Raw genomic sequence first — 22,785 nt, 5'->3', positions numbered from 1 at the left:
ATATCTTCTGCAACCTCACTCAACATTTCCAATATGCAAGTTCATTTTTTAAAATAATCCTGTGACTTAAAAAAATATGTTTTCTGAAGAAACAACAAACTTCCTTATTTCTTATATGAGAAGTAACTATTGTGACTTCTTTTACTCCTAATTTCCGTAGGACCTCAACCAAATTTCAGGTCTAATTAAAGCAAGCATGTAAATTCTTATGTTTAAGTTTCTTCTTCTTCGTTGTGTTTTCATACCCTTTTTAAAAAATGATAGTATTAAAAATATCAATAAATAAAAAATGTAAAATCATGGCACATCTCTAGAGTACTAAAAGAAAAATGAAATTCAACCTTTTCTCTCTTTGGGTCGGGATTTAAAACTTGGTACTTCTTTTCCAAGTTCAGCCTGGACGTATGGGTATTCTCTATTAGGAAGAATTAACAAGCCCAGATCAAAAGCTTATGGGAATTCCATGATCAACAGGGCTCCATAACTTAGCATTTTCCCCTTTTTCTCCTGAAAATCATCCAAAAGAATTGGTAGTGAGCACTAAATATATTTAACAATATAACTAAAACAAAACAATTGTGAAGAATAGAATGACAAAACTGAATGGAAATGTTATATACCCTAACAATGTAAAATTGATATAATTAACAACAAAATGGGAAAATGGAAAAAGGTTGAAATGAAAATATGCTGAGAGCCTCATCTATAGTAGCCATGAATCAAAGAAAATTATTATCTAAAGCTGAAAAATCAAGTAGTAAAAATGTAGTAAAAATTTATCAGAACATAGTTAACATTAAGAAAAACAATATTATTGACTGAAGTCGGTAAAAGGGAAGAAGAAATAAAAATATGCTAATTTTAGTACTGCTTATAATTAGGAACTGTGTACTCAGTACTAATAAAATTTGAGCAACCATCTGACTGAAGAGAGAGAGAGAGAGAAACTGTGTGACTATCTGAGGAAAGAATATACCAGCAGAAGAAACAGCAACCAAAAGGCCCTAGACAACAGCATGTCAAGAGTTGCTGAAAAAGTAGCAAAAAAACCTAGTGCAGTTAAAGCAGAGTGATGATGGGGAGATGGCAGAAGTGGAGCTCAAAGGTATCCAGGGGTTAAACGGCACAGTGCTCTAGCACAGAGAAAAACTTTGGGCCCTCACAGTATGATGCAATGCACATTGGAAGAGTGTCTTTTACAATATATTAGTGTATACATGTTGAATATCCTTTATCTAAAATGCTTGGAACCAGAAGTGTTTGAATATGTTTTTTTTCATATGTTGAAATATTTGCATATATGTAATAAAATCTTGAGAATGGGACCAAAATCTAAATGTGAAATTCATTCATCTTTCAAATACACCTTATACACACAGCCTGAAGGCAATTTTATTCAATATTTTAAATAATTTTGTATATGAAAAAAAGTGTGTGTACAATGAACTATTGGAAAGCAAAGGTGTCAGGGGTAGAATTTTCCACTTGTGGCATCATGTTGACACTCAAAACGTTTTGGATTTCGGAGCATTCCGGATTTTCAGATTACAGATGCTTAATCTGTACATGGAATAAAATCTCTGAAAATATATACTACATTATTAAAGGAAGTAAACTCAGTCAAAGAGATGGCCAAGAGGAGAGGTGAGATTACATTTTCTAAGTCATATTCTGTCTGAATATTTCATAATAATCATGTATTATCTTTGTATGCAGAAAAAAAATTTACTCATGGAAAAAAAAAAACTATTCCTCAGACATTTATCATCATCATTATCATCATCATGCACTTTTTGTACCAAAAGCTCTGACAGGTAGAAATCCTGTCCTTTGAAAATTTTATAGCCTATATACTATACTAGAGGTTAAAAAGACTAATGAAATAATCCAAAATCCAAAATCAATAAGTTAAAAAAAGACCATGAAGACTCAAAAATGTACACCACCTTTCTTGCCCAGTTAAAAACTGAAAGGAAAAAAGTGAATGTGTATTGCTTTATTCTGCAATATGCAAGGCCACTAAAGCCCCTGTGATATGCTATAGCACCATTTATTGCTTCAACCTTTGTTCTAGAAAAAAACTGCAGAATAACAAGAATAATGTCCTATAGCAGTTGCTCTCCAGATGGCCCCCCATAAACCTGGCCTCTTGGTATTCACACCCTTGTGTGGTCCCTTCTCACCGTGATTATGGCCCTTGTTAACTCCCTTTAACTGATAGAATGGAGAGAAAAACGTTGCTGTGTCAGTTCAAGACCTAAGACTTAAAAAGGCAAAACAGCTTCTACTTTTGTTCTTTTAAGAGCTCTAAGCCAATACGTAAGAAGTCTAGTTCTCCTGCTGGAAAGACCACATGGACTGGTATTGAAAAGTAGAAGTTCTGACACTACGTAGAGAAAGAAAGAGGCCTTGCTGCCCCAGCCTCCCAGTTAAGCAGTTTGTAGCCATTCCTATCAAATCACAAGATATGTGAGCCAATCTTCCACCAGCTCAGTCAAGCCCCCAGACAACTGCAACCATCAGCCAAGAAGAAAAACCATCAAGCCAAGCCCACAAAATTGTGAGTCATATTAATTGGTTGGTATTGTTCTTAAGCCATTAGATTTTGGCAGTAGTTTTTTAACACAGTAATAGACAATAACCCCCACTCCCCTTCCAGCAATTAACTTAATCAGTCTATGCCTCTTTTCCCAAACTACAATGCACAATACAACTGCCACTGCTTGAGACTGCCAACAACAAATACTGTAAAACCTTCATTAAAAGAAATGGTATTCAAATTCTAAATCCACGTAGAATTTTAAATTAACAATAAATACATGTTGATAGCAACAAATTAAATACATATATCTCAAGTTATTCTTGTGATGAGATCCTTACTTATAAAACTAATGTTCAAATATAACCAGAAAAAAACACATGGAAGAAAAACTGGGTGACATTACTTTTAACAAAATACATTTATTACAAAAACATGATTATATAAACTGGTAATATTTAATGTGATTATGGTCACTGCACACTCAAGAAAAATCAGGAACAACCACTTAAAATATGATGTTTTTCTGACAAGTAAGAAGCAGCATTATCTTATACAACAGAAACTGATCTTAAATGCATCCCTCTCAAGAGATATTTAATATAGAAAATAACCAATAAATAAGTTCAAAAAAGTTTAGATGAATTCAGATGATATATTCAAAATACATAAAGAGAAAATAGGTACTTATATTTTCTCTCTTAATTTCTGAGCTTTATCTCCATTACTCTTAGAAATAAAAAACCCAACTTAATCATTATCTGGTTCATGATTTTCATGCTGGCTTTTATGTTAGGTACATTAAATATCTCCATATTAAACTCGCTATATTTATGTTCTTCATCCATCAGAAAATGCTATTTAAATATCAACGGCTTGTTACACATGCAACACCAATAATATTAGGCATTTAAACTATGAAGAACATCTGATTAAAATCCACACCACTGAGATTTTTTTTACCTGTCCTTTTGCTATGAGATAAGCAACAATTGAGGTATGTCCAAACTGAGCAGCCAGATGAATACAGCTACATCCTTCTCCATCAATTAATGAAGGATCTGCACCATATTTCATTAGTTGCACAACCATGGATAGATGGCCTTGTCTAAAACATAAAAGAATAAACACTTAGATATATAAAGTTATCTCAAACAGGATCCTCTGGAAAGAGCTTTTTTAAGTAAGGTATGGTGGGAAGATTACATACGTATTTTGGAAAGTTATTTTAAAATAGATACATACCAAAACACATTTAGGATTTTATGGTTCTTAAAAGTCTTAACTAAATTAACAGTCTGAAAATGTATGGAGGTACTCATAACTTATTTAAATATATACTAATTACTATATTCTATTATGTCCATTCTAATATTATCTCAATCATCCCAAGAAATGAGCTAATTCTTTCATTGTAAATATATATAGGCTGCAAAAATATCACGTTTAGAAATCCAAAGTTTAATCCAATCTTATAACTAACTGAATTAATATCAGCATGGCCACGGAAACTTTGGACAATAAACTTTTGCTTCTTTACAGGTAGTATTTCACAATAAAACATCAGCATATTTATGATATTAACTAACGGCATAATAAGCTCTTCTATTCATTTTAGTATATCATTTTTTTAAAGTTGTTTATTTGTATACTAATAAAGAAACCAAAGGAAAAAAATCCAGAAGCAAATTTAAACCTTGTGGCCCAGTGTAATGGAGTTGAATTCAGGTCCCCTCCAAGTTGATCCACAATAGCACCTTTCGAAATATAGTATCTATAAGACAAAATTTATAATAATTGAAATAACTTTCATTTTCAATTTTAAGAAATTATGTGAAAAATATATAAATACATGTTTTCCATTTCAGATCTCATGCTAGTTTGAACCTTTGAAAATAAATAATCTTTTGTGGTTGTTTAAAAAACATATTTAGCAGAATTTTATATCAAATACCTCTTTTTTTGTTCTAGAATAAGGAAAAGAAAAATAATTATTAAGTTACAAAAAAAAAGAATAAAAATGCCAAAACAATCACGGAAAAAAGAAGGCACTCAAAGAACTACAAAGATTTGAATACTAGCATATAGAAACTTGAAATTAGAATAGCTGCAGAATAGGCAAGACATGGTCTACCTTGGGTAGCTCAGCTTTTTAAGCCTTACTTTCCTTAAGATTACTGTAGATTAAATCAAATAATATACACATAACATAAAGGTTCTTTACTATGCCTTGTTATTTCTTGTGTCTTTAAAGTCATGTTGCTTGAAAAGGAAATAGCAACTTTAATATTAGATTAGTAAGCTTAATATTAAGAGAAAGATAGCATCTCACTATGTTGCCCAGGCAGGTCTCAAACTCCTGGACTTGAACAATCCTCCTACTTTGGACTCCCAAAGTGCTGGGATTACACGAGTGAGCGGTCACACCCTGCTGTCATTAACATCTTGATAACTTCTGAAGTGAACAAGATCTAGCTGTTCATTACAATGCTTTCTTTGGGAATAATTAATGCAGTAAATCCTGAATATAAATGATTCTAAGGCATATGATATCAAATACTTGACATATGTATACTCTTAAACTGTTCTCAGTGATTATTGCTCTAGATCGGTAATGCATTTACTCTTAATGTACATAGCTTTTAACTTGTGATTATTCATGCCTATGTGTTTAATTCAGAAATTTGTGGCTGCAAATAAGTATTTGTTTAAACTGGTGCTTTTAAAGCATTATGCAATGAAGGGCCCAGTTCCACTCTATCATGCAAAATGGTTCAAAGTAACCTAACAAAGTATTTCCAGAATATTGAACTATTAACAACGTAAACATTTAATTATTCCTGAATCAATTTTTAAGATACTTGGTAAACATTATATAATGCTGAAAATGTTCTTTGAGAATGGGTAGGCTAGAATCCAAAGAGAAGTAAAGCTCAGCCAAAATAACCACTCTCGTAGGAAATGATATTTTATTAAAAATCGTTAACTAGAATTTTTCTAAAGCAATTTCATCCCCTTCTCTATAGTCAACTGTTCCTGAGATTCATTTTTACTGACATATGGCAGAATTTAAATCATCATTAGGTCTATGTCAATGAGCAATTTCCAAACTGATTCTAAAGCACAACTTTTTTTTCTTCACAAGGAGAGGGAACTTTCCTGCATCCTAAAAAAGAATAACTTCTATTACTTTTCATTGTAAATTTCTCAGTATTACATTTTTATAACATGTTATTTCGTGTAGCTATAAGACCTTAGCTCAAAACTACAAACTTCTGAGATTGCACGACCCTTAATTTTAATCTTCAGCCTCTTTGCTCAGTATATCGTTAAGCAGGTTTTATCAAACAATGTTCTGGCAGGTATTAATGATCCTAGGTTTTCAGAGGGGACCATCAATGAACAACTGATACCAACAAATATTTAGTAAGTACCTGGGCTGTAAACAGAAACAATGGTTGAAAGTCAATACAAATACATTGCAGAAAAATTGTGTTTTCTAGCATATATTCCCACTGAAAGTCAGTAGTTACTCAGCATCACAAATAAGTGTTTTACTGACATGGAAGCAATCATGCAGCTGACAGTGCTCGAACGCTTTCTTTGTACACCATAATGTTAAATTTTAAGATGCTGCTACTCAAGTTTTTAATAGAATTATAGTTAAAATTCAAACTCTTAAAGTTCAGATTCATTCTTGTGTCCCTAAACTTCATTATATGATGGCAATTTCTGACTTCAGTTTCAGTCCCATGTTGATTTTAACACGCAACCATTCTGCATTTGCCAAGAGGTACGTTTAGTGCACCTTTACCCTCAAAGTTTGAGACTCAGGAATTAAATTAGAGAACAGTAAGACACTGCACTGAAAATGTAGCAATTCAGGGTGAATTCTCTTACCTGGCATTAATATCCAATTTGTCTCTACACTCTGTGTGTTGCACTTAACATAGCAAGTAGTTCATTTAGTTCATTTTAGATTTGTGTTGGCTAGGCGCAGAGGCTCATGCCTGTAATTCCAGCATTTTGGGAGGCCAGGGTAGTTGAATTGCCTATGCTCAGGAGTTTGAGACCAGACTGGGCAACATAGCGAAACCCCGTCTCTACCAAAAATACAAAAAATTAGGGCCAGGCACAGTGGCTCACGCCTGTAATCCCAGCACTTTGGGAGGCCAAGGCGGGTGGATCACCTGAGGGCGGGAGTTCGAGACCAGCCTGATGAACATGGAGAAACCCCATCTCTACTAAAAACATAAAAAAAATTAGCTGGGGATGGTGGCATATGCCTATATTTATATAGGTGCACACCTATATTTTATTTTCATTTAAACTTTCTGGTCCTTGAATCACTCTAGAAGTCATTTACAATTGGCACTTGCCTATAATCCCAACTACTTGGGAGGCTGAGGCAGGAGAATTGCTTGAACCTGGGAGGCGGAGGTTGCAGTGAGCCAAGATTGAACCATTACACTCCAGCCTGGGCAACAAGAACAAAACCCCATCTCAAAAAAAAAAAAAACAAAAAAACACACACACACACACACAAATTAGTTGGGCGTGGTGGTATTCGCCTGTGGTCCAAGCTACTCAGGAGTATGAGGTGGGAGGATCGCTTGAGTCTGGGAGGCGAGGCTGCAGTGTGCCAAGATTGTACCACTACACTCCAACCAGAGTGAGAGAGTAAGAACCCATCTCAACAAAAAAAAAGTTCACGTCTTTCTGTAAATATTTTGTGTCCAAAGTGTCAAAAGACTACTAAACAAGATTTGCTAAGATTTCCTATCATCCTCACTCTTGATTATCTAACTACTTCTTATTAATACTAAACAAACATTAACAGTGATGGATAAAAATCATTTTACACTTAGTATGCAAAGTATTCATCACTTACGCTGGTGTGAACAGTTAAATCAGATTATTATTACCTATTATCATTTCAGCTTTCCGTTTGCTGTTTTCTCCACAGAATCCACATTCGGAATCTGAACTTTGCCAAGTCAGACTGCCTGAGTTCAGGTCCTGACTCCAACCTTTATTAGCTGTGGGTCACTGGGTAGTATATTTAAACTGTCTGTGCTTCAGTTTGGCCAGCAGTAGGACAGTAACAATTGTTATATTTCATATACAGTTATATTAAGAATTAAGAACTAAAGAAAACATATATGGAAAAGTACTCAGTACAGTATTTGGCTAATATAGGCATTCAATATAAGTTAAAAGCAATTTTTCTTTTTCAGAAAAACAAGGTACACAGAATCTATATTGTAAAAGCCATGAATTTTAGAAAGTATTAGTTTTTACAAATTACTTCCATTAATTTTATAACCATAAAATGTCAAGTTCTAATAATTAAAAATAGAGAAAATACATACTTGACTAAATCTATTCTGTTATTGATGGCAGCCCAATGGAGGAGTGTAACATTTTCTTTGTCCGGTTGCCGTACATCATAACCTGCTTCCACCAATTCTCGACAGCGTTCATATATTCCATATCTAGAAAAGAAAAAAAATATGGCATTGTTATTATTTAACGAGAAATGTAAAGCTAAAAATAACATTTTGAGACGAAAATAATTCCTCATTTTGATACTAGGAAATTAAAATATATTTCTCAACATAGAATATTACTTTTAAAATGTCAACATTCCAAAAGCTTTTACTAACCCATTTTACAGTTCTAAAATGTCTCACTTATAAGAATGTAAAATCTCACTATATGAAAGAAAAAAGTAAACCAGAAATAAAATTTCAATCAGTTGCTTTATTACCACTTATCCCACCAAACTCTTAAGGCAGACTGTAAAAAATACACACAAATTAAAAAATATTAAATATATAAAAATCAGTAACAAGATGCATATAAATGATTTAGAAGAGTATCAAGAAGAAAGGATGTTATATAAGTCCCAGTGTGAGAAACACACTCATCAGTCCGAACCCAAAGAATGGACTAAGAGACACGAAGAAAGGCAAAAGCGAGACTTTTAATAGCAGTCTTGTAATATCAGGTGTCTTGTAGGCAGGCACACCCGGGCAGCTACAGCAGGCAATTTATCTCCTAGCACACAAGTCCCTCCCCCAGTTCCTCAATGGTGGAGTACTATGGGGTTACAATCTTCCCAGACGCCGCCTAAGTTTTATTACCCCCCTTACCCCATCCTTTTCCACGCTTAAGTTTTGATTTCACAATAATGAAACTTTCTTCCCTTTTATGGGTTGACCCTTCCTCTACATTCTGTTCACTTATTGTGACCCACTAGGTGCATGAGCCATGTAATTTGTTACATTCGCAGGCTGGCTGCCAGTGCTTAGGTTTATCATGCCTTGAAAATGGACCATTTAAAATGTTCTCTCACAAATTCCCTTCTCTTTTCTATTTACTTCTTTTAGTTTCATTTTCATTTGAACCCTTTTGGTCCTTGAATCACTCTAGAAGTCATTAACTATCTTCCTCATAGGACAGTGAGTCTAATCTGGTTTTTAATAGTAGCAGGTTATTTTGCTGGTCAGTCACGGTCATTTGTTTATTAATAGCTGTCTTAATTAATCTCTGTGCTAGTCCCCTCACACAAAGGATAATACAACATCCCACTGCTGGTAAGACTTCTGCCACAATTATGAGAGATGTAAGGACTGAAGCTACCATGCCTTTCCATTTTCCAAACCAACCTTCTAGCCAACCTGTAAATGGGTCATCAATTCCAGCATTCTCTGCCAGCTCACTGGCTAGAGTTGTCAAACCCTGTAAAGCTTTTGTGATGATCCTATCTGGGACATATTGTTGGTAATAAAAGTACATTTCCCACCCAGCATCACATATAAGCCCCCTTTTCTGCTAGTATCATGTCTAGTGTAAGCCAGTTTTTCCAGGCCATTCGGCTGATGGCATCTAACTAGCTAGTCACCCCTTTGAGGGCATCCCAAGTATAACTGATGAATCAGTGGATTATAATAGATGGAGTTAATCCAATTCACATTCTCACTAACAGTTGACCACCAGAAGAGTGCTGATTCAAACCCAGCAGCTATTTGGTTTCAGGCCTTAAATTCATTATGCACCCCCTAGGGACTCCTATCAAGTCAACGTATATATAGTGGGATTAAAAGAATTTGTCAAATCTCCCCGGTTTTGGTGGCCATCTGTATTTTTGGTTATCTTATGGAATGCCAGGGTGAAAGGAATGGCCAATTGGACTAAAGCACAAGTCCCGGTCCAACTGGAAGGTAACAAGTTACAGAGGTTCCTTTTCCCACAATACCACCAGACATCAGCCCAGGGTATATGGAGAGCTGAGCAATTACCATTGCCTCAGCAGGTGATGTTTATGATGTGGGTATAAGTTGAGAATTCTCCCACAGGCTTACTGAACTCTGCCCCTTGCCTACAGAGGCAAGAGGAATGGTTCACATTCCCTATAGAGAACAAGGGGATTGCTGTGGGATGTGACCTCCACGATGCGGGAAAGGACAATGACAGACTCTGAACAAAATCATCTAAGACAAAACCTATTTTATAATAAATATCTCATGTAATTTTTTTTTCTTTTTTGAGACAGGGTCTCACTCTGTCACTGAGGCTGGAGTGCAGTGGCGCAATCATAGCTTCCTGCAATCTCTGCCCCCAGGCTCAAGCAATCCTCCCACCTCAGCCTCCCTAGTAGCTGGGACCACAGGTGTGCACCACCATGCTTGGCTCTTTTGTTGTACTTTTAGTAGAGATGGGGTTTCACCACGTTGCTCAGGCTGGTCTTGAACTCCTGGGCTCAAGTGATCTGCCCACCTCAGCCTTCCCAAGAGCTGGGATTACAGGTGTCAGCCACCATGCCTGGCCTCATGTAATTTATTGAATACCGTACTCAAAGTAAAAACAAAACAAAACAAAAAGAATGGCTGTATGGGTCATACTTGAAGCATGATTTCTACTGAATGTGTACCACTTTTGCACCACTGTATAGTTGAAAACTCAAATCAATGTAAGCTGGTAGCACCTGTACTCATAAAAAGATAAAATACCTAAAAAGAAACCAGAAAGAAATTCCAGAACTAAAACGTACAATAACTGAAGTCATTATATGGATTCAAAGACAGAAATGAGACAGAAATGTCTTCAAAGACAGAAGAGTCAGCAAACATGAAGACAGAGCAATAGCAATTACTATCAAGTGTGCGGAGCAGAAAGAAAAAAGACCGAAGGAAAGTGAAGACAGTCTAAGGGACCTGTGGGACACCATCAAGTAGAACAACACACACATTGTGGAAGTTCCAGAAAAAGAGACAGAGAAAGGGAGAGAGAGAATATTTGAAAAAATAATAGCTGAAAACTTCCTAAATTTGAATATAAACATCAATGAAGTCAACATAAAAGGAACTCCAAGACACCCACACTGAGACATATTATAACCAAATTTTTGAAAGACGAAGACAAAGAGAGAACCTTGAAAGGAACAAAAGAGAGGCAACTGGTCACATACAAGGATCCTCAATAAGATCATAAGCAGATTTCTCATCAGAAACATTGGAGGCCAGAAGGTAACAGGCTGACATATCCAAAGTGCTAAAAGAAAACCAATGCCAACCAAAAATCCTATATTCAGCAAAACTGTCCTTCAAAAGAGGGGAAGAAATTAAGACATTCCCAAATAATGACTGAGAGAATCTGTTACCACTGGACCTGCCCTGCAAGAAGTGATCAAAGGAGACCTGCCGGGTGAAATTAAGGGACACTAGACAGTAACTCAAAGGCATATGAAAAAATAAAGATCTCAATAAAAGTCAATACATGGGCAATTATAAAACCTAGCATGACATAATAATTTGTAACTCCACTTTTTTGTTTTCTACATGATTTAAGAGACTAATACATTAATTTAAAAATTATTAAACACTAGTATTATTGTAATTTTGGTCTGTGTGTCTACATATTGTTTCTATATAATTTTAGCAACCAATGCATTTAAAATAATTATTACTTTATGTCTGCTGGAAATACAATGTATACATATGCAGTTCTGTGACATCAACAACTAAAAAGCGTATAGATGAGGCTGTAAAGGAGCACAGTTTATTAGGTTATTGGCATTAATCTGTATAAATTCAGTAACATAAATTCAAATTAGTGTTATAACTTTATGATTTTTTTTTTTTTTTGAGACGGAGTCTCGCTGTATAGCCCAGGCTGGAGCACAGTGGCGTGATCTTGGCTCACTGCAAGCTCTGCCTCCCAGGTTCACACCATTCTCCTGCTTCAGCCTCCCGAGTAGCTGGGACTACAGGTGCCCACCACCACGCCCGGCTAATTTTTTTGTATTTTCGGTAGAGACAGGGTTTCACCATGTTAGCCAGGATGGTCTCGATCTCCTGATCTTGTGATCCAGCCGTCTCGGCCTCCCAAAGTGGTAGGATTACAGGCGTGAGCCACTGCACCCAGCCCAACTTTAGGATGTTAAGTGTAATATCCACAGTATCCGCAAAGAAAAGTAGCTATAGGACATACACGAAAGGAATGAGAAACTTAAACATTTCACTACAAAAATTGAACTAAACACAAAAAAATACAGTAATGCAGGAAATGAGAGGGAAAAAAAGCTATATGGCATATAGAAAACAAATGGTGGCTGGGTGCGGTGGCTCTCACCTGTAATCCCAGCACTTTGGGAGGCCGAGGAGGGTGGATCACGAGGTCAGGAGTTTGAGACCAGCCTGACCAACATGGTGAAACCCCATCTCTACTAAAAATACAAAAATTAGCTGGGCGTGGTGGTGCATGCCTGTAATCCCAGCTACTTAGGAGGCTGAGGCAGGAGAATTGCTTGAACTCGGTAGGCAGAGATGGCAGTGAGCTGAGATTGTGCCATGGCACTCCAGCCTAGGCGATACAGCAACTCTGTCTTAAAAAAAAAAAAAAAAAGAAATGGCAAAATGACAGAAGTCCCTCTTTATTAGTATTTATTAGTAATTACTTTAAATGTAAATGGATTAAACTCTCCAACCCAAAGACAGTTTGGCAGAATAGACTGGGGTAAAAAAGACCCAACTATACGCTATCTACAACAGACACACTTTAGATCCAAAGGCAAATGAGTTAGAAATTAAAGGATGAAAAAAGAAATTCCATGCAAATAGTAACCAGAGGAGAGCAAGAGTGACTACAGTAATATCAGACAATAAACTTTAAATCAAGAATGGTTACAAAAGACAAAGACATTACATATTAATAAAAGGTTCAATGCAGCAAGAAGATACAATTATAAATTAAAAGCATTGAACATTTAACCTAACAACATCATCAAAATATTTGAAGCAAAAATTGACAGAACTGAAGAGAGAAACAGACAGTTCTACAGTAAGAGCTAGAGACTTCAATATCGCAACTCTCAATAATGGATGCAACAACTAGACGTAAGTAAGGAAACAACAGAACTTAAGGAAACCGTGCCTGGCCTGGATTCATGTATTTTTAAAAGTGAATTGAACTTATGTATCAAAATGTAGTACTGTGCCTCTTCTTCCCACTGTAAATAATTAACAATTCCTAAGCAAATATCAAGTGGAAAAGGGAAGGCTACGAACAAAATAAACTACATTCTGAAGACACAAATTATGGGGTTTTGTCTGTCTAGTTTTTGTTGCTGCTTTATGTGTAGAAAAAACAAGATTACATGTGTCATTCTAATAAAAACCATGTACAGGTTGGGCATCTCTAATTCAAAAATCCAAAACATGAAATATTCCAAAATCCTAAACTTTTTGAGCACATGATACCACACATGGAAGATACTACACATGACCTCATGTGACAGGTGCATAAAACATAAAAAACATTGTATAAAAGTACCTTTGGGCTATGTGTATATGAAACAAAAATAAACATGTTTAGACTTGAGTCCCACCCCAAAGATCTCTCATTGTGTATGTGCAAACATTCCAAAATCCAAAAAAATCCAAAATCCAAAACACTTCTGGTCCCAAGCATTTTGAATAAGGGATACTCAACCTGTATTTAGATAAGATAGCCTATTTAAACCTAAAAACAAACAAACCCACAAAAGAAAACAGAAACACAATCTTTACAGCTGTCATTGGATTTCTCTATGCTGTTGCACTCAAAGCCCACGCAAAGGATGAGATCACCTTGAAATCAAATTGTTCAATCGTTTTTAATCTTTTTGGGGATCACAGACCTCTTGAAAAATGCAATGAAAGTCACAGACTCTACCCAGAAACATGCTCCAACACACAAAATTCTGTATATAATTCCAAGGCATTCAGGGAAGACTGAAGCTCTTCCTGGAGCCCAGGTAAGAATGTTAAGTAATTCACACGTCCTCAGCAAGTTGTAATAAAGATCACATTATTCTGAGATTTGGTTTGCACTGAGTAGTGTTAAGGTTTCCAGCACTCTACAGAATGACTATTAAGAGACCAAAAGCACACTAAGTCTTTATATTAGGAAACAGTTATTTCCTTATTTCACAAAACAAATAAAAAATAGTATTTTACTTAGTTGACCTACTGGCATAACAGATACCACTTTATGCTTTCTTCTTGAAGTAAATATGCAGATGATCAGAAAGACCAAGAAAAATACACACCCTAAGGAAATATGACTATTAATTCTGTGGGATGCAATGAACTTCAGACAATTCTTTTTTTGCTTGTTTTTTTTGAGATGGGGTCTCACTCTTTCGCCCAGGCTGGAGTGTACTGGCATGACCATATCTCACTGCAGCCTCAAACTCCCAGGCACAAGGGGTCCTCCCACCTCAGCCTTCCAAGTAGCTGGGACCACAGGAGTGTGCCATCACGCCTGACATAGTTTGGATCTGTGTCCCCACCCAAATCTTTTTTTTTTTTTTTTTTGAAACGGAGTCTCGCTCTGTCACCCAGGCTGGAGTGCAGTGGCGTGATCTCGGCTCACTGCAAGCTCCACCTCCCGGGTTCATGCCATTCTCCTGCCTCAGCCTCTCCGAGTAGCTGGGACTACAGGTGCCCGCCACCACGCCCAGCTAATTTTTTGTATTTTTAGTAGAGACGGGGTTTCACCGTGGTCTCGACCTCCTGACCTCGTGATCCACCCGCCTCGGCCTCCCAAAGTGCTGGGATTACAAGCGTGAGCCACCGTGCCCGGCCCCCACCCAAATCTTATGTTCAATTGTAATCCCCAGTGTTGGAGATGGGGCTTGGTGAGAGGTGATTGGATCAAGGGGGCGGATCCCTGATGAATAGTTTGGCACTATCTCTTTGGTACTGTTCTTGTGATAGAGTTCTCATGAGATATGGTTGTTTGGAAATGTGCAATACCTCCTACCCACTCTCTCTTGCTCCTGCTCCAGCCATGTAAGATGTACCTGCTTCCCCTTCACCTCCCACCATGACTGTAAAGTTTCCTGAAGACTCCTCAGAAGCAGAAGCCGCTATGCTTTCTGTACAGCCTGTAGAATGAGCCAATTAAACCTCTTTTCTTCATAAATGATCCAGTGTCAGGTATTTCTTTATAGCAGTGAGAGAATGGAGTAATACAATGCCCTACTTTTTTTATTTTATTTATTTATTTTTTTTTGCAGAGACAGGGTCTCATTCTATTACCCAAGCTGGTCTCAAACTCCTGATCTCAAGTGATCTTCCCACATTGGCCTCCCAAAGTTTTAGGATTACAGGCATGAACTTCCACATCTGTCCAATTTCAGACAATTCTTAAAGCTCAAGAATTTATGAACTAGTTTCCCCTCTTTGCAGATGAAAATAACTGTTGTCATTTCAACTTCCATATGATTTGCATTATAAAAAGTCAGATTTATCCTTTTCCTTGGCCTATCTCAAAGACTGATAATCTGGTATTTTGACGATATTTTAGAAAACTGTGATATTTCCCTTAGCACGGATTAAATAAGTAAATATGACATTAACTACGTTTTATTTCTAATCTTTGTACCTGGTTGCGGGGGGGAGAATACTGGATGCACACTGATGTTTTCCATTTAAAGTGCTTTAATTCCAACATGTTTTCCAACTCACCATAAGTAACCTTAATATTCTTAGGGCCTAATAGTATACTTCTGGAAAGATCAGCAAGTACCAAAAGCAAATAGACATATTCAATTAACCAATGGGAAATAAACTAAATTTTCTTTCGTGTGTGTGTGTGAGACAGAGTTTCACTCTTGTTGCCTAGGCTGGAGTGCAGTGGCACAATCTCAGCTCACTGCAACCTCCGCCTCCTGGGTTCAAGTGATTCTCCTGCCTCAGCCTCCCAAGTAGCTGGGATTATAGGCATCCGCCACCATGCCTGGCTAATTCTTTGTATTTTTAGTAGAGATGGGGTTTCACCATGTTGGCCAGGCTGGTCTCAAACTCCTGACCTCAGGTGATCCACCCTCCTTGGCCTCGCAAAGTACTGAGATTACAGGTGTGAGCCACTGCAACCGGCCCATAAACTAATTTTTTAATTGAGATATACTGATATTTTTCCCAAAGTAATATGACTGTTATTCAGATTCATATTTCACTTGAATACACATGCCAAAGAAAACAACTACAACAAAAACCTTACTGTGTAGCCTTGACTATGTCCCATGTGCTGTAATCATCAATATGAGTTTTCCGTCCAAGAGGTTCACCATATCCATGGTTATAATGGCTTTGGGGTTTGATTTCCTGTTAAAAAGAAAATCACACACAGGCAATAATTGAAAAAAGAGGTACAGAAAATATTTCTATATTTTATAGTAGTGCTTTTGTGTTGTTTGAGAAATGCTAATTACTGAAATAATTAAGTTTACCTTATTCTAAAGTCTATACTCTTTTATTTATTTATTTTTTTGAGATGGAGTCTTGCTCTGTCACCCAGGCTGGAGTGCAGTGACGCGATCTCGGCTCCCTACAATCTCCGCCTCCCGGGTTTAAGTGATTCTCCTGCTTAGTCTCCTGAGTAGCTAAGACTATAGGCACGTGCCACCACGCCCGGCTAATTTTTTGTATTTTTAGCTGAGACGGGGTTTCACCATGTTAGCCAGGATGGTCTCGATCTCCTGACCTCGTGATCTACCCGCCTCAGCCTCCCAAAGTGCTGAGATTACAGGCGTAAGCCACCAGGCCCGGCCAAGTCTACACTCTTTAGGGAAAAAGCTTGTTCAAAGAGATCTACCCATTTTACACATTCTCAAGCTAAAAAAATGTTAGATTAGAAACAAGTAACAACTTAGCAACTGAAATTAATCTTCAGCTCCACAGAACTCTCTTACCTCGTCATCAAATCAACTCATTCTCTCTGACCAATCTTTCTGTTATTCTAGTATGACCCACAGCTCTAATACTCGACTTTAAAACCTTCATCACATGCACTACTCTATTCCTCAAATAAACTCTAAGGTCCTAAAGGAAGGAACCTATGGATATTATTTTTCTATTATTCTCAGATATCACCTTTCCTAAAACTTCTTCACGCTCCGAGCTACCATCAGATGAATAAGGAATAGAGCAGTGCTGATACAAGGTAAATCTGCTTGAATAGGCCTAAAAATGTTAATATCCTTTTAAAAAGATTTTATATACAAATCTATATATATAAAATTTAATTTACATAAAAATTTAAATGAGTTTCAAAGAATATTACATCTATTCAAAGCTTACATGCTGTAATTTTCTATTAAAAATACAAAATTTGGTATATATAGTCAATTTCCTCAATATAACATAGCACTAAAATACAATTGTTTCTTTTATATAAAAACCAAAAAACTGAGTTTGTTCAGTTCCAATAACATCTGTTGAAAATGCTGTGTTTCTGATATTTTTGACAAAAATATGTGTAAATATAAATAAAAGGATAAATCATAAAAGATTTGGAAGAAATCCTTAGAACAATATATGCTCTCTTGCCTCTGATAAACCACCTACCACTGATACTTAATCATACAAAGTTAAGAGTATTTTACTAGAGGTAAAAGCTATTTAGCTTACTCTAGCCATTCAAATTGTGTGGGAAGTTCTAAAACTAGTTAGTTTGAGCCATAAATTCAGAAGACTATCAATCTGAATATTTTTAATGAAAAGGAATTTAAAAGTTTCACACAAGCAAATTCTGCTTAGCATTCAATCTTTCAACAAGTAAATGCTTAGTTCCTTATGAAAATGCTACAGCCAATGTTAAAATACATTTTAACATTTATAATTATATACCCACATTAGAAGAAAGAAATATACATCATTCTTAAGCCAAGATTCACAATATACTGCAGATAGTTCACTAAATGATTTTTTAAGAGGTTGTTCTCAAACTCCATTAAAATAGAGTAGCTTAAGTAGGTTTAGCATTTTGAGTATATATAATGTTCTGAATAACTGACACAGCAAGCCAATACATAAGACTTATCCATTTAATTTCTTTAAATATTTTCTATTTAATATCTCCACAGAATTCTAATTTTCAATCTCTCTATGCCCTATATTCAGTGGGGTTAAGGTAAAGAAAAATACTTCTAAGCCAGTAACACTTTCTTATTTCTGAATTTTCTTTTCTGATTATATTCTCTCCAACCACAGGGAAAATAATTTTTTTAAACTCCAACTTTTGACATCTATATGGCTGTAAGATACCTGAAAAAGAAAACAAACTTGATCACACATTTCAGGGAGAATGGAATAATATACCCAACAAAACATGTATTGAGAACCTGCTATACATAAAGCTCTCTACAATGTACACTGGGACCCCACCCAGGATAGGGTAAGACATGTGCAACGTTAAAGAGGTTGTCAAAAAACGCAGTAGTCAAGATCAACAACAACAAAAACAACAACATTTTAATGGAATATTTTTAAAACAAAACCAATGCAACACACACACACACACACACACACACACACACACACACCTGTGAACCAAACATCAACATTTTAAAACAGACAGCATCAGAATCACTAACTCTTCCTTTTGCACCAGGCTCCACTATGGCTCAGAGCATCACTGTGCATGTATACAAAATATAGCTTGTCATCCTGAAGGACTTCCAATCCAGAACGGAAAGACAAGGTAGGGAAGAAAAATAAGTCAAATATTATAAGCAAGAGCCTTCCAATAATAAGTAAAAACACAGATGAGGACAACATAATATCCAAAAGGTAATAACATAACTTGAAAAAACTTTGAATTTGAAAATGTGCTAAGGCAAAATGCTATTCTTTTTTACTATGGACAAATACATTGCTTTTACGTACCAATAATATTCATAGAATAAAAATAAGTCTCTTTCTGAGGATTACTATCATAAAGTTTTCAAGTAACTTTAATTTTATTTTCATGCCCAGAGACCTCACTTACTGTACATAATGGTTAAATTGTATTCTCAGTTTGTTTCACTGACATTGCCAAATGTGAGCTTATAAATGTTACTGGAAATTAGACATTTTTTCCAGTAACATATTAAAATTAACCTATATCAGTATCTGTTTTGTGCCTCCTATAAGGTTGTTTTTATTTCCTTAGTAAAAGGTATCTGATTTTTTAAAATATGCCTTTAACTAAACATATCTTGAATAATTCTACAGTGGCAGAGTTATACTCACTAAAGAAAAGGTGCATACGAAAATCTCCAACCTGCTTTATTGCCAAACAAATTTTGTAAATAAAGAACTTTATTTCTCACTTTTAAACAGACTGGATACTGGTTTATCTCTAGGACTAGTACCTCGTCAATGTGACAAATGACAACACTCTATCAAGATAATCACAACTATCAATAGGCCTAGGAGTAACAGTTCTAATTATAAAACATATTTTTAACATGTTCATATAAATAAGCATATCTAACAAACGTAGATAATAATTTTTAAGCTAAAAATTTGCTATTATATATTAAATATATTTTCAACATACAAATATTTAGTTAATTCAACTCTTTAAAATCCTGTAATTTGGCCAGGTGCAGTGGCTCACGCCTGTAATCTCAGCACTTTGGGAGGCTGAGGCGGGCAGATCACAAGGTCAGGAGATTGAGACCATCCTGGCTAACACAGTGAAACCCCGTCTCTACTAAAAAATACAAAATTTGGCCCAGCATGGTGGCAGGCGCCTGTACTCCCAGCTACTCAGGAGGCTGAGGCAGGAGAAAGGCGTGAACCCGGGAGGCGGAGCTTGCAGTGAGCCACGATCGCTCCACTGTGCTCCAGCCTGGGCAACAGAGTGAGACTCTGTCTCAAAAAAAATAAAATAAAATCCTGTAATTTTTCCTCGATGTTAATGGAAACCAAGAAGCAATTTAATTGCTATTTCTACCAAGAAAAGCAATACTAATTTTAAAATATGTATGTGTGTCATTGTAACTTTTAAGATTGCAGTAATTCTATTAGAAGCAGTTTGGTATAATAGAAAAAAAATCCATGACTGAGAGGCTAACGAATTAAAAGTCTGCCACTCCCCTACCTAGGGTACACCTAGCAAGTCAATTAACTACTATAGGGTACAGATCTCTCCTCTGTAAAAAGGGATTTGAATAAAATAAGCAAAAAGTTCCTCTGAGGTGCCTCAAGGTAAGAGTGGAAGAACTCAGAGATTTCAAACTCCACACACTCATTCCCTTCTTTTGAGGCAGAGCCTCACTCTGTCACCCAGGTTGGAGTGCAGTGGCATGATCTCAGCTCACTGCAACCTCCGCCTCCCAGGTACAAGCCATTCTCCTGCCTCAGCCTCCTGAGTAGTTGGGACTACAGGCACACACCACCACACCTGGCTAATTTTTCTACTTTTAGTAGAGACAGGGTTTCACCATGTTGGCCAGGTTGGTCTCAAACTCCTAGCCTCAAGTGATCCACCACTTCAGCCTCCCAAAGTGCTGGGATTACAGGCATGAGCCACTGCACTCAGCCTCATTCCCGTCTTAAACAAAGCACTTCATTATTTGTTTTTAGATACTGGGTATTAAAAACTTTAAGCAAATTAAATTTAGCAGAGTTTATCTGAGCGAAGGACAACTCATGAATCTGACAACACTAATAACCAGAAGAGGTTCAGTGAGCTCAGCTTCAGAACATGAGCAGAGGGTTTCAACAGGCTGAACTTGGAAGCAAAGCAATTACTTGATTAGCCATAGCTAGCTAGGCATTTGCCTTATTTGATCATGATCCAGTAAAAGGTCCCAGGTTAGAGGTTAGTTGGTGATTTCTAACTGATAATGTCTCTAGTTAGACTTAAGTTTCATGTCACTGTTTTCATTGAATTGGGTTTGGCTTTGCTTATGTAGGAACACCAGGACATGCAGCTTTATACAAGATTTCTTCAATTAAAGGTTTAGCTGTTTTCTAAAAAAAAGTTCTGAAACTTCTAGATTAGACATTCTCCAAGTTCTAAGGGGAACATAAAATGATTTCATATATTTAAAAAAAATTATAGCCACTTGGAAGATTCTTAACATTATCTAGTTGACAGTCAAAAGGTTTTTTTGTTTTAATAGTCCTGGCTTTGAAGAGAACTGGAAGGAGAGAAATTACCTCCAAAATCTGCTACTATAGGTGGCAGATAGTAGACAGGAATAGTAGACAGGAATGGGAAGAGCTGGGATAAGCTGAGCTGCGATAAACACTGATGCTAACAGAAATCAACATGACAAGACTCAATCTTATACAGCAGGTATAGGGCAAATACTAGTTTATATGCCAATATGACAGATGCCATAATACATGTTTATTTGCATACCTTGATGGGATTATATAACCAATCGACTATTTGCCAAGTGTCTATGTGCAAACTAGTTAACTTTTTAAAATGCTAGACCTATTGTGGTATAAGTGTAATCCGTCTTTGTCCCAGGTTCACAGCACAAGGCTCCTAAAATGCTTGAAATTTCTGAATGATAGGAATGTTTTTTGTCATTCATTAAAGGTCCCTTTTGACTACACCAGAGTTTATGCCAATGAAGTGACCTGGAGTGGAGCCCCTATATGGCATAGCCTCAGGAGGGGGCTGGTGACTAGAATGACCAAGTGATTAGAGGGCTGGAATTTTCAACTCTTCTTACTGACCTCCAGAAAGGAGAATGGGGTGCTGAATATCAAGTTCTATAAAACCTCCTGAAACAACATTTGTCAAGTTTCTGGATTGGTGGAGACATTAAGGTTCTGAGAGGGTAGTATGCCCAGAGAGGGCATGGAAACCACACTCCCCCACTCAGACTTCCTCCCATACATCTCTTTCATCTGGCTGTTCCTGAGTTGTATCCTTTATAATAAACTGAAAAATGTAAGTAAAGTGTTTCCCTGAGTTCTGTGAGAAACTTATGCAAATTATCAAATCTGAGGAGGGAGTCATGGGAACCCAATTTATAGCCAGTCAGTCCAGAAGTACTGGAGGCCTGATTTGTGACTGGCATCTGAAGTGGGGACTTCAGTCTTGTGGGACTGAGCCCTTGACTTGTCGTGTCTATGCTAATCCCAGGTGTATAGTATAGTATACTAAGTACAGTAAGTTCAGGAATATTATGAAAGAAGGGTAATGGAAGGGACTTGCCCTTCATATTTAATTCTATTAAGTTTATGGTATTATGGGTCTCTATGGGTATTTGATTCATTTCTAAATTCTACCTAATACTAACGAATCTTCTTAAAACAAAATAAAACAAAAAGCATACATATAAAGCTCCTCTTAAAAAAAATTATTTCACCCCAAATTACATTTGCAACATAAAGGCATTTTGTTACAGCCATAGAAATAGGCAAAAATATTTGGCAACAAAGGAAAACCTGAGATAGTGATTTCTTCTAAATTCTAGGCATATCATAAGGATTTTTAAAGGAATGCTTATTGTTCATAATAAAAAGAGGGCATAAGTATAAAAATATATAACCAAGTGAATAACAAATGGCAAGAAAAACCAGTTTCCCCTGCAAAATCATAAAATAACTCTTTTAAAATGTAATTAGTTAACATTGCCAGCAGATGGCACTATACTCAAGACAGACTCTTAGAACCTATCTGAAACACCATGTTTTCTCGGCTTTTACTATTTTTAATTGACACATAATAATTGTACATATTTATGGGATACAGTGTGATATTTCAATACATGTATACAATGTACAATGACCAAAACAGGATAATTAGCATATCTATCACCTCAAACATTGATCATTTTGTGTTGTGAACATTAAAAATCTGTTTGTATATTTGAAAACATACAATAAATTGTTAGTCTGTAGTACTACAGAACACTAGGACTTATTCCTCCTAACTAGCTGTACTTTTATATCCCTTAA

The 22,785-nt window shown here is 36.3% G+C and overlaps 1 protein-coding gene across 2 annotated transcripts in view; it reads right to left on the bottom strand.

The window, feature by feature from the left end:
* The window catches only part of ZDHHC17 (zinc finger DHHC-type palmitoyltransferase 17), a 90,963-nt gene that overhangs the window by 40,565 nt on the left and 27,613 nt on the right, over positions 1–22,785 (bottom strand). Inside the window, exons 2-5 of one of the 2 annotated variants that reach the window (XM_032170798.2) lie at positions 16,091–16,194; positions 7,912–8,034; positions 4,236–4,313; positions 3,503–3,647 (exon numbers count right to left, since the gene is read on the bottom strand). In XM_032170798.2, coding sequence (XP_032026689.1) covers positions 3,503–3,647; positions 4,236–4,313; positions 7,912–8,034; positions 16,091–16,194 — 450 coding nt within the window. The remainder of the gene's footprint in view (positions 1–3,502; positions 3,648–4,235; positions 4,314–7,911; positions 8,035–16,090; positions 16,195–22,785) is intronic. The other variant, XM_032170799.2, reaches the window with a different exon arrangement.

This window comes from Hylobates moloch, unplaced genomic scaffold (genome assembly GCF_009828535.3).
Source record: "Hylobates moloch isolate HMO894 unplaced genomic scaffold, HMol_V3 SCAFFOLD_12, whole genome shotgun sequence".
In the NCBI taxonomy this organism is placed as follows: domain Eukaryota; kingdom Metazoa; phylum Chordata; class Mammalia; order Primates; family Hylobatidae; genus Hylobates; species Hylobates moloch.
This window is presented reverse-complemented; position numbering and strand designations above follow the sequence as displayed.